Source organism: Chiloscyllium punctatum, chromosome 39 (genome assembly GCF_047496795.1).
Source record: "Chiloscyllium punctatum isolate Juve2018m chromosome 39, sChiPun1.3, whole genome shotgun sequence".
Classification (NCBI taxonomy): domain Eukaryota; kingdom Metazoa; phylum Chordata; class Chondrichthyes; order Orectolobiformes; family Hemiscylliidae; genus Chiloscyllium; species Chiloscyllium punctatum.
In genome coordinates, this window is record NC_092777.1 from 16,730,164 (window position 1) to 16,747,108 (window position 16,945).

Sequence of the window (16,945 nt, forward strand, 5' to 3'; positions counted from 1 at the left end):
TCTCTGCTCTTGTGACTTTTCCAGAACCTATCTTTTCCTGTTCTTTTCCTGTGTCAGCATTGAAATTTCATATTTACCTGTAACACGTTCCGGAGAGAGCCTGCCAGTGTGTTTTAGTTCTGATTCACTTGGGAACAGTGAGTGATTTTACAGAAAACAATTAAGTCAGATTTATGTCGGTCTTTTTGCTGAGGTGTTTATCTACTTCAATGTATCATTATATCCGCCCCATCCTTGGCCTTGCTAGCCACTCTCGAGCACAGTCAGAGCCAGTGGGCTCACAGTGTGGGAAACGGTCTGTCACTGAGCATCTAAGAGACAACAATGGCCTAGTGGTATTATCACTGGACTGTTAATCCAGAGACTCAGGTAATGTTCATCCTGCCATGATAAATGGAATTTGAATTCAATAAAAATCTGGAATTAGATTAGAAAAATCTAATGATGACCATGAATCCATTGTCAAGAAAAACCCATCTGGTTCACCAAAGTTCTTTAGGGAGGGAATCTGCCATCCTTACCTGGTCTGGCCTACGTGTGACTCCAGACCCACAGCAATGTGCTTGACACTTAACTTCCCTCTGGGCAATTAGGGGTGGGTAATAAATGCTGACCTCGCCAGTGGCACCCTCATCTTGTGAATCAATAAAGAAAAAACCTTGAGTGAGAAGGTCCACCAAGCTGCAAGAACCCAGTTTGAACAGTTAGGAAATGACTCTCTACATGCTTTAGGTGTCTCGGATAGTTTGGACATTGCAAACTGTCCACAATGACAGCAGAGAATTCCACCCTTCAACAGCTGGAGGCTGGACATAAAACTTTGTTTATCTAGACTGCATTGGCTCATGATTTGGTTCCAGGAAGGAAAAAAGGTTCTGCTCCTAACCGTCAGTCAGTGAGATTTCAGTGTGGCTCAGGTTAAGAGGAGATGATGATGTAATGACATATACATGTAGGTTCCTGTCCGAAATCTGAAACCTGTGCTCATCAACAACCGACTTGGAGGGCAAAGAAAATACAAGGTGGATTCAAGATGATGGTGATCCAAGATTCTCTGCCCATAAGGGACTTGGTCATCTGCTACCTTCATTAGGCAAGATTCAGAATACTCCAAGGTGTCTTTAACTGCACTCGTCAGTGGCAAATAGGAGACTCCTATCCTGTAGAACTGACCTTCTCTCCACTAAGCTACAGATGACCTTCCTAAGGAATGCTGTATCTGATCGAGTGATCCCAAAGAAACAAGCAGCAGGTAACTGTTAAGCACCAATAAACTGTGGAGCTTAACTTGGTTTCAGTCAAGCTGTATCTGTAGACAGCCAGACGCGCACATGCGCACACACACACCGGAAAGAGAAGCAGAACTGTGGGCCTGCTGTCAGGGAGCCAGCCACACAGTCCGCAGGGATGGTCTGAGTAAAGGACAGGTACTTACACTCAGCGACAGGGAGAGCCCAGTCTTTTAAAAACCCCAGACCCCCAACATAAATACCAGAATTGTCACCTAAATCTAGTGTACTCTCACTCAGGTCATGTCCAAAAACATTTCCAGCCAAGGAGGTGATTTGGGAGGGTAGCCACTGCTATAACACAGCAGAACACAACAGCTAGTTTACGCCCAGCAAAATGATAAAGACCACATCTTCTGCTGTAGTGATGTTGCTTGAGGGCCACATACTGATCAAAGCATCAATGCCAACTGCCCTGCTCCTCTTCAGAATTGTACCAGATCTTAGGTGTCATCTCAGGTGGTTGATAAGGCTTCATATTAATGCAACTTCTAAAAGACAACTTTCAACAGTATAGCATTCACTCAGAAATAAACTGGGCTGCCAGATCTACATTTTGTGTGCAGGTCCCCGGAGTGGGATTTGAACCCACGACCTTCTGATTCAGCAGTGAGAATTAGGCAGAATCACTGGGGGGAGCAGTCCTTTGAAGCACGATCAAGTACATTTGGGAAAAGATACTGACACAAGTTCTGTCAGTCACCATATGCAAGACTTTTAAGTTACAAATACACAGGGATGGCTGCAGAATTTGCTTGGAGTTAGCGGATGAGATGCAACACAGTAAAAGAGTAAACATGATTGCCAATGCAGATCCTCGACATTATATCCTAAAAAATCTCAGAAATTGTTTATAACAGATAATCTTGAATCCACATAAGTCTGACTTTTTTAATGTAAAACTGACTGTAACATCTATGTTTCAGGATCAGACATTCCTCTCATAGATGTTCAAGTGTGAGGAGAGTTGTTCCTTGCATTGACGGTGAAATTGAAGAACATAATTGGCTCAATGAATAAGTTGTGTTCATCAAATAAAAGACAGCTGCCAAATTAGATTGATAACATAATAAAATAAACCAGAGAATTTTATTTCACCTACACTCCCAATTGTGTCATTATCCTCCTGAACCATAAAGGTATACTATAGTAATGTGGCAATTACTATCCTAAACTAATAATCGAGATAATGTGAGTTTACAGTACCGTCATAGGATTTTGTTAATGATGAATTATGGTAAAATTAAAAATGATTCAATAGGGTCCTTTAAGGAAATAAGTGTGCCTTCCTTACCTGGTCTCATCTAAGTGAAATTCTAATTATCAAAAACTCTGTCTAAAAGTGGTGTCCCCATCATAAGAAGCCAGCTTGCCATCACCTTCTCAGGGTAACTCGGGATGATAATAAAGGCTGGACTTCCTGAAAATTGATCACCCTCAAATTAATGTAAAGAAACCAGTCTAACCCATGTCCAGTGATCCACCAAGAAATTTTTTGCCAGACACGTCTGGTCCCCATTTAATCTCCTTATCCTTCCTTCTACCTTGCCCACCTCCCTTCCCCCATCACTGCCCCACTACTGCCCCCACCCCCTACCCCACCCCCCCCAACACACAACCATCACACTGAATTCCGTCTAACAAGCCTGCCAAAATTGGAACGTAGCTGATGAAGAAAATACAAATATCAACAGGAATTGAAGCTGGACTCTGAAATTTTCAGCCCAGTCTGATACAGAGGAGTCAGTAATGTTATGGACCAGACCAAACCTCCATCCAAATATATTAAAGGTAGCCTAGACCCTAACTTTTACTTATTTTATAAGGTAAGTATAAGGCCTTGTGTTCCAGATGCAATTCGATTGGCCAAACTATTCAACCTCATACAAAATATACTTTTTACACAACAATTAAAATGCTGGTAAAATAAAAACAAAATAAAAGAATAGGTTTAATTGTAACTATTGAAATACTTAACTATATTAACTACTACTAATTGACTGTTTCAATATAGTAACATTCCATAAACACACCTTTGGCAAAGGCAAATTCAGTAAAATCGATTGTCTCACCTGTAATTCTAGCAGCAGAAAGAGGACCCCAGCTTTTAGCTGTAACAGAGAGAGGAATAAGAGCTTCCATGTCCAGCTTCAAGGCCCCAGCAACTACAGAAAGGTAAAACTAAAAAATCTTGGTTCTGCGGGAGCTTGACCCCACCCATTCAGGTTGCTTCTATTATTCCAACCTTTAAAAAAACCCAAGGCCTCACAAGCTGTTTACTTTACTAGATTTGAGGACGCCACTCAACACCTCTGTCTCAAACTTTCTTCATAAAAGTTCAGGACAAAATATACCTCTTACAGCTATAGTATCATCATACTAGTTATACCAAACACCTATTAATGTTTCAGCTTCTTTACTGCATGTAATTTGAATTGATCATTAAATGCTCTTTAATTTAGCCAATTATTTAAAACAGTCTCTGTACAATTTGCTTACAAATAAGCATATCAACATAAATTCTTTTAAAAATGTTATATAATGAAAGACTATTTCTATCCAAGAGTTTACGAAGTCGCAATCTGTGTTCAATTTACTAACTTCTTGATACCTTGAAATTTCTCCCTCATTCCCCAGGTCATCAAGTACAATCTCAAGGATATTGATCTAATATTGCAATATGTGTTATTCAACCAAAAGTTGTACTCTTTAAAAAAAAAGGATTGTGGTATTCTACAGGTAACTAGGTGTTGTTTCATTGTTATTGATTGAAACGTCAGGAAAATAATCAATCTCCACTCTGACTGGCCATTATAATTAGAACCTAAGAGGTCATGTTTACAAACAGCCTTCCAATGGCCCGTTTAAATTTAAAACCTAAGAAGTGCAGAAATGAAACGTAATTTGGATGTATTAAGGCTGCTCTTTCCAAACAACATGTACAATCTGCCCTGCCAGCTCTGCACATTTAGCTTCCTGAGGAAAATCGTGCATAACTCCATCCTTACAACCAAAGTGGTAAAGATGGACACGAAAAAAAAAGTTCATTTTCATGCCTTGTGATTTATCAATGATCTGCACTTTTTTGCAGATAATACTTTCCTTGCTTAAGTTTCAACTTAACTGCAGCCTTTCAAACTTACAATACATATCATTCAAAAAAACATCGATGCCCTTAATTGTACACAAACAAAGAAAGCTACAGGAAAGGGAGCCACCTGGACTTAACTGATGTCATATTAATAAGATTAAGCTTTGGGCTTGAACCATTGACACAAAGCCAGTGTCTGTAAGTACCGAAATAAATTGTTTAGTATAATCTGAAGAGTTCCTACCAAATTCAACTATATTCTGGCCTGCCAGGTGTTCCACTAGCCTGCCCTGGTACACTTAATCTATTGGTAAGCAATTGCAATAAGAGTACTGTCTATTGCTCTTGTGGCAATATATCCTTTTCCCCTTGTGTCAGTTAATATGAAGATTGATAACAGGTTTTGATAACAGTGTTCTATGTGAAGATAATACTCACTTCTCCAAAGCACTCAACTGGCAAAATCATGTTCATACTGCTTTCTGTTCAATGACGTCACGGTATGAATAGGGAATAAGATTTCATATACCCAGTAGCAGACATTACTGAAATTAAATAGTGCAATACAAGGCTTCCTTACAAAGTAAGAAATAGGTGTGGATTTTATTCACCAAAGATCTAAATAAATATTAACTTAAAATGTCTGGCAAATCTAAGAAGGCAGCTGTGTGATTGTTGGATACATTACTTTTCAATCATTGGCTAATATAGAAAATTATTTTGTTAGGAAATTGAATGTTAATTTCACCCTCACAACAGAGTTTGCTTCCTGTTCCTTTCGTGACAAAAAGCACTTGGCAGTCTTAGGAATGTCATCTCAAATCTAAAAAAAGCTCTTTCTGTAATAGTTCTGATTTTCTTGTCTGTTTTGGCGAATCGATGTTAATTGGAAAAGTCTCAACCTGGGGAGTAGTGCACTAATGAAGTGAATATTCTCAGTTCATTTATGAAATCAGGTCGGAAACTCTTTTTCTCAGTCTTATTCTGAGGGTTTTGTTTAGTATGTTAAGATGTGTGTACTTCTACCAATGGAAGCAAGTAAAACACAATTAAAAGACAGACTAGTGTAATTCTCTCTGTCAAAAGGACTGTGCCAGGGTAGTTGTTAGAAAGGTGATAGTTCGAAAGGTGATGCTGTATCTTAATGAAGTCACCTCCTAAGGTACCAGACAGTGACCTTCCGATGTCTCCAGTGAGACACTTGAGTTTAGAACTTTCAAGTTCAATTATCATAGAGAAAGAAAAGGTCACCATTTTGAGGGTGATAAAGAATTTCTTTGACAATCCTTTCTCATTTGCAAAGATACGCATCGAATCTCATTTTGTTCACCTTTGTGTGATGTTAGTGTGACAGCTAGGCTTTTCTGGTTCTTGTCAATGTCCCAACCAATATAGGTTTGTCAGATTACATTTTCCCTGGATAGAAGTTGGAGTAGAATTTCCCAGGCAGTTGGTGGAGAGGGCGTCCATCTCTCCCCTGTAATTTCAGCAGAAGTCAGGAGGTGCCTGTTCATGCTATTTCTCCCATAAGATTGGGAGCCACCCAGGTGGAAACACATGGCGGTTGTTTCTTGTGAATGAGGGCTCCATTAACATTAACTCATTGGTAAATCTGCTTCTTTAACTAACAGGTTAACCAAGCTGACGTTATATAAAGTTGAGCCCTGTGCTATCGAGCAGCATGCATGTGGCATTGTGTTGCTGCTAATAAATAACAAAGCTTCACTTTGGAGTAAACACAAATAAACATGTACATCATTAGTCACAGAACAGATTGCTGCAGCCATGCAGAGGTTTGTCTTTATTCAGTAGCGTAAGATTCAATTAGCATAAACCACTGAACTTATTAAAATCATTATTATACCCTAACTCCCTGCCTTGGCTTAATCCAATGCCAATCAAATCTTAGGAATTTCTTTAAGATTAGAATAGATCAAAAGAGTAAAAAGAAAGCTTGCCATACATAGGCAGAAATGAATACAAGGTTCTGCAGAAAATGTTTGTAAGAATCCAAATCTTTGGTTGCAGTTGCTCTTGATAGTCAGGTTGGCAGCACTGATGCTGCTGCTGAATTGTAATTTAAAAATCAACCATAAAAAATGTCAGTAATGGCAAACTAATAGTGCAAAAATTCTGCATCTAAATAGAGTACTGCTCTTTGAGATAGGCATCAAGCAGAGTTTGCAGTCAACTTAAATCAGCTTTATGTTTGTTAAGACTGACAATCATACTGGACTAGAAAACCTCTCATTAGAAAGCAAATTTCAATAGGATAAAATCCTCCAACTGGAAAACTACTTGATCGGTTAAAAAGTATAAAGCTTCCATAATTTATCTCCATTTATTTCATTCCAAAGATTCCCACTCTTCAAACGCAGACTCAGAAAGACCACTGTGGTTTGTCTCCATGTGTATTTGTCAGGTTCTTTTTTAATTATTTAGTGTTGTCTGTGTGAAATATGTGTTTGTACTGACTCTTCATTATTTGTTTGACTGTCTGTTGTGTCGCAATGTTTTGTATCCCCTCGCCAATATCTACTAATGATTTTTGAAACTACGGACTATCAGTAAAAACACTAACACATTTTGTTGTTATCAATGCAAATGTCTCTTTCCCCAAAGCCTTCAGAGCATTACATGCTGAATAAGTCAAAATTTGACCCACACAGCACAAATTACATTGACATTACAAATTCCTATATCTACGGAGCATCCTTTACATGTTATAAAATCGAGGTTTCCTTCCTTTAGGCACTGGCATAAGGACATCCACTATATGGTAATGCAAGAAAATCTGCTTTATTTTGGGGAAAGTTTTTCAGTTTTGAGAAAATAATGGTAAAAATGTAGGCACCTACACAGATCTGTAAGGTAAAAAATGAGAAAAGAGGTAGTCAAGAAACAGCCATCATTCTGCACTCTTACTATCTGGCAGACTGATAATGGGCTGTGACTGAGTTTTGTCTAAAACCATATTCTGAAGTCTAGGCTTTATCAATTACTATCAGATCAAAGACCTACAAAGACATAACCAATACTCTAAATATATAGCAAGACATTTCACACCCAGACAACAAATTGCCTTTATCTTTATAGTTTTGACAATGAAAAACATCCAAGGTGCTCACATACTCACACACATCATACTCTCAAAATGTTACGGTAACCAAATTTTACAATTGTAAGGATTACGTGTGTGGTTTCAAGTCTCCATCATGATGTGTTATGTGGTGCAATGTTGCTGAAGGATTTTTTTTGGCTGAAAAAGACATTTTGCTCATGTGTCCCTGCAAAAAGCTGTAAAATTAGCCTTAATCTTAAACCACGCTGTTCCCTCTTACTTACAGCCTACCTGGCTATTGGCACACACACAATAAGCAGGCTCAAATGACCTGTCCCTATTTTGAAGATGTACCTGAACACACATTAAGAATCCAAGTGTTCAAGCCTGTGCAGTACAGAAATTTGAATTTTTTTCACCTTTCAGTTGAGCCTAAGGAAACATTGTCGAGAGTTTGGTCATATCCACAACCCCCATCTCATCAACCCCCTCCACCATCAGCAAGCCAGATCCCTCGAATTCTCAAGGAGTCAATGGATGTACCAGCACTTTCTATTTTTACAATAGATGTACCTGTTCGTCAAATAAATAGAGGTGCTTACTCCCACAATATAAGAAGCAGTGAGTTATATCCCTGGTGTATCTATACACTGCTTCACTCTAAATTCAGAATTTAATAGTACATGGTGATGGCTGTATAGAGAGAGTGTAGAAGAAACCTCTACCTCTTTTCCTGAGCCACCATTCAAATAATTGTGTTCAGAATATCAAGCCAAAAAAGTCAACTGTCTATTTTTGTTGTCTATGGCTGGATTTACAGCTTGATTGTGTCCAATGTTTAAGTTATGACGAACTGTGCAATTTTCTTTTGCTAATTTGTATCCTGTTCCCCACATATGTTCCAGGCCATGTGCTCTAGCATTTGATTATCTGTTAGGTTTGGTGTCAGTCAGTCTAATCCAGTCCAATCTGAGCTTTGAGGACATCGATGTGGTTCCCCCAGATTCTGATCCCAACTCTCTGTTCTTTGTAGTATCTTTTGTTGGCTGTGCCAGCGTGTGTATTCTGATGTGTGACAAAGGACACAGAAATTGTCTGTATTTCCCAAGACTATATTGTTTTGTTTTAACTGCTGAACAAACAATAAGGAGTCATGGACCACTGTCAAAAACTATTTATGAATTTCAAGCAGAGAATTATCTCATTGCACATATTTTGATTTCATTTGGATGGTTCTGTTTTAGTGCATTGAACAGCAGAATGTCTCCCAGTGGCCAACTAACTATATAGGTATTTTAATCAACCCGAGGTATTATGGCACACCCCTGCAGGAGGTAAGACTTGCCCGATGAGACCCCTGCACCTGAAACCAGGATGGGTATCTGCTCCTTTCCTAGGCTGTTAAAGCAGTGCTGTCCAAAAATACCCACGTTTGGCACTGTCGATCAAACAGGCTCAAAGAGCAAATGGTACAGAGCTGGCTTGAGAGGTCCATGCAATTTCAGAACGGCTTCCAAGCTGTGCTCAAACTAGTTACCCCAAGAAAATGTCTGAAAAATATTTTAAAACATTTCTTCTTGATAAGTCAATTCCTGACTTGAAACTAAATTGCCACTCTTTCAGCATCAATGAATCAAAAATCCTGGAATTGCTTTCCCAACATTACTATGGTAACCTTATCCCAAATGGCCTGCAGGATTCAAGAAAGCAAGTCACCGTCACCTTTTTAAGGGCAACTGGGGAATGGAAATACATGCTAGCCCAGCCAGTGATGCCCACATCACATGACTGAATAATAAATAAGAAAAACAATTTCATAGCAGTCAGATTGATTTTTTTGACTTCTTGGTTCACCTCTTCTGGGAATAAAAAGCATCATTTGGAATAACAATAATAGCATTCTACTATCGATTGAGTGCTGACGTGATACTTGCCAAATGATCAGCTAGAACTACATGACTGTTTTCTTCTTAAACACTATTTATACCCAGGCCATCAAGTTCGCTGTTATCTAGTATTGGATCTTAAAAGGGAAGCTAAAACAGCGATGAAAGTAATAGTAGTTGGGTGTGGACTCCCAATAAGGGGGGGGGGGGGGGGGGGGGGGGGGGTGACATTAATGGGCAATAACTAAATTAGTAGCCATATTACATTGTGCATCCCATTCAAATGTCTTAAATAAGCTGTTTATTCAATATAGTTTCCCTTCTCCCACCACCAAGACCTAATCCAAAGTCTTCCCCAGATTCACTGAATCATAGAAACATACAGCACAGAATGAGCCCGTTTGGCTTGTCATGCCTCCTCTAGCACTTTGCCTGTTGTGCTTAGTGCTACATCCTCACTTTTTTTTCCATCTGTAACCTTCCACGTTCTGTATTCTCAAAAGAAATAGTTTAAGCCTCTTATAAAATTATTTGTGGAATCAGCTTCCACCAACTTTTCAGATCTGGATCCTAACAATTCTCTGACAGATAAGATTTCTCCTCATCTCCCTTCTAGACTGCTTGTCAATCATATTAAATCTATAACTTATGTGTTATTGACCCACTCACTAGAGGACATAGTTTCCTTTAATTTATTGTCACCTTGGAAACCTCTGCGAAGTCACCTGTTGGCAAACAATTTGAACTTTTCTTCTTAAAGGAATGCCTTTGTCCCTGGTAACAACCCAGTAAATCTTCCTCCATGCTCTTTCTAAAGCTTCTGTCTTGAAGCTCAATGCCAGAATTGTCCAGGATACCCCAGTTGAGGCCTATCCAGTGATTTTTAAATTCTTCTTTGGTCTTTTTGCATTTATTTCTACGAATTGCCAGGAAGTAACTACATGGGTAAAGTTTAAAGAAACTACTTCAAACCCAACCTTAGTCCATCCACACTGCAAAATGAATGCTTTTGATCCTGTGTTCAATTTAAAATGAATCCATGCCTCCTTATTAAAGACTGTCCATGAATATTGTCTTATAATAATCTAAGCTTTACCAACTGCATGAACATATATTCTGCTGTTAATTGCCAAAAGAGAAGTTGCTATTAATTATATATTGTTGCATGTTCAGCATGTTACATTGGATGGTGAATTTTACAAGTTATTTCTTGCTAGCCAATCACTGTTTGAATTACAAAGGAAAAAGATTGATAAACTGAAAGTACTAATAATTCTGGGTGTGTCTGAAGGGACTGTTCAGTTGACCAAAGCATGTTGTACAGAAAGATTAGAAGGGTAGACAAGCTATTATGGAACTTCTTGGGTAAAACTATGATTTTTGTGTCTATTTTACTGATCTTGTTCCCTTTAATTGCTTGATTTCCTTCACTTATTGCTATGTTGATCTCCTTAGGACTCTTTCAAAATGGGTATCACAAAGGCGTGGAATAGTCCAGTTGCACAGTCCACCTCAAAGCATTAGTTTTCTATTACCATGGCAAGCATTGGGTAGTAGCAAGCTGCCATCATAAAATGTTTGCCACCTCACTGATTAGCAAAATGTATTGCATTTGCCATGCAGTGACTGCCTAATACCACAAGATAGCAAAGATTATGTCACTCTGTCATGGATGTTTTATGTCCATTACATTAACCTACATTCTTTCTCACCCTGCCATTTATTATAGAAAGTTTCAAGTTTATGTAGTACTGTTGGAGATCATGTAAATTCCATGGCACTTATAAAAGTTTACAGCAAAGTAAGGGGCCTTTCAGCTTTTTGAGTCCATGCTGACAACAACTAGCCTATCCCCAGTGTCCAGCTGTTGGGACATCTGCCTAATGGCTTACAACACTTCGGGTATATAACCAAAGCCCTTTTTAATTGTTATAAGGGTTTTGTATCAACTGTAGTGCCAGACGAGTGCCAACTCATCACCACCTTTTAGGTGGAAACATTCCCCAATGAATCCCTTCTAAATCCTTTTAAGTAATGCACGATGGTTATCAATTACTCAATGAAGGGGAATAGACTAATTCTACCCTCTATCCTTGGAGCACTCTAAACTTTAATTTTCTAAACTTTAATCCGATCTCCCACCAGATCCTCAGTTCCAAAGAAAGCGACCCCAACCCTAAGCAATCTTAGACATGATTAAAATTCTCCAGTACAGACATCATCCAATATTCTCTGGATGTTGGCATTCAATCTAAATAAATTCTTGGTCGTAGTGTTAAATCTGCAATAGTATCTTTCAATATTATTGTTCTTCTAGGAATAACATCATAAGTTAATTAAATTTTTTGTACACAGAGAACTGTATTTCTCCAAGGACCCAATTTGGAAATACCATAAATATTTTAAGACCACTGAGAAAAAAATCTTTTTAAAATCTAAATATTTAAGGAATAGTGATTTGAGATATGCAAAAATCTGTCAATAGTTTAAAATAACTACAACCTCCTTAATGTCCTTAATGCAACAAATATCCGGAAGCATCTCAATGGAACCGTATCGAGCAATCTTGATGGCAAGTCTCATTACGGGGTCACCAGTACCTTTGTTTCAAGGGGTGTCATAAAGAGCAACAGCGTGATGGAGACGCTCAAATGTTTAGGACTTTGACAGATGAAAACTTAGTCCCTATGGTGTAGTAATTTAAAATTAGTGGTATATTAGAGGCCAGAAATGGAGATAGGCCGAGAACATGAAGGTTTGTAGAGGCCCAGGACAGAGTAAGGCCACAGAGTTATTTGAAAATAAGAAGGAGACTATTAGCAATTGTGGACCAGCAAACACTAGGGAGGTGGTTGATTAGGTCTTGTTATTAGTTAGAAAATGGCAGCAAACGTTTGGAACGACATCATGTTTATGCAGAGGGTGGAAGAAAGCAATCAGGAGATAAGTGGACCATATAAAGGTAACAAAGACATGGCAAAGGGTTTCAACTGGAGGAGTAGTGAAGGAGGGTTGGAGTCAGGTGAGGTTATGGAGATAGCAATAAGAGGTGTCAGTAATGGAGCAGCTCACCTCCCATCTTACGTGGCACTAAACTTGTGAACAATCTGGTTCAGCCTCAGATAGTTGCAGGGAGAGGAATGCATTTGTTGGCTAGGGAGTAGAATTTGTGGAGGGGTCCAAACACAATGGCATTGCTTTTGTCACAGAGTCATACAGCATGGAAGCAGATCCTTTAGTCCAACCAATCCAGGTCCACCATGTTCCCAAACTAAACTAGTCCCACTGCCTGTGATTGGCCCATATTTCCCCCAAACCTTTCCTATTCATGTACTTATCCAAAGGTCTTCTACATGTTCTAACTGTACCTGCATCCATTACTTCCTCTGGTGGTTCATTCCACATACATGTCAAAAAACTGCCTTTCATATCCTTTTAAAACGTTGTCCTCTCATCCTAAAAATATGCCACCTAGTTTTGAACTCAGCCAGCTGAGGGAAAAGACCTTTGCTATCACCATATCTATGCCCCTCATGATTTTATAGACCTCTCTACTTCCTACATTCCAGTGAAAAAGTCCCAGGATAAACAGCTTCTTCTTATAAGTCAAACCCTCCATTCCTGGCAACATCCTTGTCAATCTTTTCTGAACACTCTCCAATTTAATAATATCCTTCCTATAGCAGGGTGACCAAAAGAGGCCTTGCCAATGTCCTATGCAAACTCAACATGACATCCCAATTCCTATACTTGATGCTCTGAGCAATGAAGGCAAGAATGCTAAATGCCTTCTTATGCAAACCTAACCTCCCAGTCCTGATGGTTCCTGCGGTGGCTTATCCATGGAGCAGCATTAATGGTATTGAGGGACAAGACACACTGTGGCTCAGTGATTAGCATTGCTGCCTCACAGCGCCAAGGACCCAGGTTCGATTCCTGCCTCAGGTGACTGTGTAGAGTTTGCATTCTCCCCATGTCTGTATGGGTTTCCTCCAGGTGCTCTGGTTTCCTTCCACAATCCAAAGATGTGCAGGTTAGGTGAAATGGCCATGCAAAATTACTCTGCTAGGTGCATTAGTCAGGGGTAAATATAGGGTCGGGGAATGGATTTGTGTGGATTACTCCTCGGAGGATTGGTGTGGACTTGTTGGGCCAAATGGCCTATTCCCACACTGTACGGAATCTAACCTCTCTGCTGACTAAGGAAAACTTTAAAGGTATTAGAAACATTCAGTCAGCCTCCTGAGCCTGTCCCATCACTTATTACATCATGACAGATTGTAACTTCGATCCATCTGTTGTAGTGTAGGGGTCATCTACTTTGGAAAGGGAAATAAACAGGAAGGCAAATTCAAATAATTGATATTTATCGTAATTTTGAAGCAAATTAAGATAGTATAGCAATACATTTCTATTATAGCTTTTGAAGGATATTTGGTGACCATGCACTTTTTGGAGTTACCCTTTCTGTACATTTTGCTGGTGATTGTATTGAGCAGTCCCTTGTAAAACGTTGAATTAGAGCACTGCTGCTTAAAGTCTTGTGAGTTTCACAAAGCTAACGAGCTACAGTCAGGTCTCTTGTGAGACTAATTATACCTGCACATTACTCATGATTACGGTTTCAGACTTTCAGTGTCAAAAGAACAGTCCTGTCAACACTAGTGTTTGACTAAACGTGGGACTTAAAAATAAAATTGGTCTGCAAAATTCTTGTTAAGAGAAATGGAGCTGATCAGTTAAATATTATACATAAATAGAAGAATTTATTTAATAAAATGTGTCTTGTGCTCAGTACTTGTGAGGAAAAGGATTTTTTCACTCTATCAGACATGAAATAACATAAAAGCAAGGTGCCCAACCTAAAATTAATAGTTTTCGACTCATTAATGTAAAGTGCCTCACATATTTTTGTCCTATTTAATCATTGGTTGCTTGCACTATAATTTTCTGAAAACTATGATTAAAAGAAGATGCAAAGAATACTCAAATGACATGATTCCTGACAGTTTACGTTAGAAATTTTTAATTACTGATAAGCCCGAGCGAACTAAGAAATCAATTTGCCTTCTGGTTTCAACGCGTGGTTGACTAAATATTGAATCATCTATATATGAACAGGCCCCAATTTCTTGAAAACTGAGGTAGTGAGACTAGACACCGAAAGTTCAGGACACCTTTACACCACTGGGTCATGGCAACGTATGCAAGGAGCTAAACCTCCTGGAACACACATAACAGAGATCTTAACAAAAGATCTTAATGAATTCCTGTGATCTCAAACTGATGTATTTTGCAGACCTGAACTGTAATGGATCTATTCCTTTCTGTTTTTGCTGGCTGCTTTTGACACTGAACAAGTCTGGAGCTATCCTTGCAGGAAATTAGCTCAATCATGCATGGAAAAAAATAACACCCGCAGAAAATTTCATGGTTTTGAAACCTTAATTTTTTTTTGTTTAATGTCTTGCCTCCATTTAGAAGCACAGTGTAAACCTTATTACTCTGACTATTCCACTGCTCGGCTTATCATCCATAAAATGTGCACAAGCCATTACTTGGATTTGTTCATCACTGTAGTGATTGGACTGAATGTAATCACCATGGCAATGGAACATTATCGGCAACCAAAGGTAAGGATGATTGTTTTCTCATCAAACTACAAACAATAAAAATTGCCTTAGTCACTGTTATGAAGTAGACCACCCCCAGCTTCCTAACACTGACTGCTTTTAAAGTGTTGGTAGTAGATATGACTGGAACCAATAAATTGCAACTCATCTCAAACACCAAGATATCTTTAGGACTGAACAGCACAAAAGGTCCTATTGCCGCTGATGACATTGGGAGGTGATGTATCCAATCCCGCTCCAAGAGTTCATGGAACATAACAATCCAATGGCAAGCTGGTCACTGATATGAGTGCACTGACGTGTAGTGCTGGGTACTCACATACACAGTGCATCACTCAGGGTTTGAGATATAACTTATTGGAAAACCGAAGAAAAAACAGCTACCACATTTATTGAAAATCCACATTGTCATCTCTCTTGCTTATAACAACACAATCCCAACTCTTGATGACTGACATGGTAAACTCAGAGGACTCCTAAATAAATGGTAGCAATTATTTTGGAGGAGGAATCCATTGAAGTGGTAAGATCTGACTTACTAAATAACATAATTGTGACAATTTTTGAACCCATAATTGGTTTCTTCTCACCCAGTTCCCAAATCCTGCTGTCTTCCAAGAGAACATTTTTGCAGCAATCCTGAATAGTTTAATAAACTAGCACCTACTATTCCAGTATAACAGTTTCAATGGATTCACAAATCCTTCTCTGTCACTTAAGTTAGCAATATATCTTAGTAATCAAGGTAAAATGTGCACATTTGAATGTAAATTTTAACAGGACAAAAACAGGTGAGTTTCAAAATAAATTAGAACAAAATATGAATTAGCAAATTCAATAGTAATGTTCAAAAGAGAAACTAGAAGGGAAAATCCTACAAGGGAATGGGAAAGCTGCAGTATTAATTGAGTCGCCAAACCAAAGAGCCAACATTGATGAAATGGGCCAAATTGCCTCCCTCCATACTTTACCTTACTGGGTCAAATATCAGTTGGTATCCACAAAAGGGCAATTCTATAATTGTTCTAAAGTAAAATGTTTTATGTTTAATCTTAATCTCTAATGTTCCCAGGTCCTGGATGAGGCTTTGAAGATCTGTAACTACATCTTCACGATTATCTTTGTCCTGGAGTCTGTATTCAAACTGGTTGCCTTTGGTTTTCGCCGATTCTTCAAGGATAGGTAAAATATCACAACAGTACCAAAGTTGAGAGGTGCGGTGGGAAGGATGAGTGTTTCACACTTCCCTGAGTGACAGTTTGTTGTGGTTGGCCCAGAGGGGAGAAGGCCTTTTCTTATCTTTCAAGCCCTGCTCAATTGGGGCATGCTCCAAATCCAGCAAAAGAAACTGTAAAACCTGGAAAGGAAGTTACTGGTCATACTGCTCCTTCAATGTGAAGTATACAAAACAGGCCAGTATGTGTCATTCACCACTTATGCTGGTTTTCCTTCTGAATTACCTGACACAGAGTTTGTTGACACCGTTCACTCGAGGGATGTTCCGCACGCGCTAATCCAGAGACGCACATGCGCACACCCGGCTCTAGGTAATGCGTCATCACGTGGCTGTGCGTGTGACGTCAGACAGTAGTACCGGACTGCGTAAGCACGCTGAAGTACGTGCCTTTGAAAGGTGTTCAGCTGCAGAGAGTCAGGGGAGGAAGGCAGTGTCCCCTCCCCCACCCACGTGTCTCCCTGTCAGGCCTCCACGTGCCAGCTTGCCCCTCCCACCACCATCTCTCTAGTCTCACCCAATGCACATGGCCTGCCCCCTCCGAACTCTACCCTGCCCTTCTCAACCCAGGCCCCAAAGATCCTGCCCAACCCCAGTCCCAATGCCCCTGCCTCCTCCAACCCAAGTCCCAATGCCCTTGACCCCCAACCTGAATCTCAATGCCCCTGCCCTCCCCAACCCAAGTTCCAGTGCTCTTGCCTGCCCCATACCTACCAATGCCCCTGCCTCCCCCCCAAGCCCAGTCCCAATG

The 16,945-nt window shown here is 39.5% G+C and overlaps 1 protein-coding gene across 3 annotated transcripts in view; it reads left to right on the forward strand.

Annotated features, from left to right (window-relative positions):
- Positions 1–16,945, forward strand: part of cacna1g (calcium channel, voltage-dependent, T type, alpha 1G subunit) — a 303,314-nt gene that overhangs the window by 221,709 nt on the left and 64,660 nt on the right. For all 3 annotated transcript variants that reach the window (XM_072558229.1, XM_072558230.1, XM_072558231.1), the window contains 2 exons: positions 14,809–14,960; positions 16,033–16,142. In XM_072558229.1, coding sequence (XP_072414330.1) covers positions 14,809–14,960; positions 16,033–16,142 — 262 coding nt within the window. The remainder of the gene's footprint in view (positions 1–14,808; positions 14,961–16,032; positions 16,143–16,945) is intronic.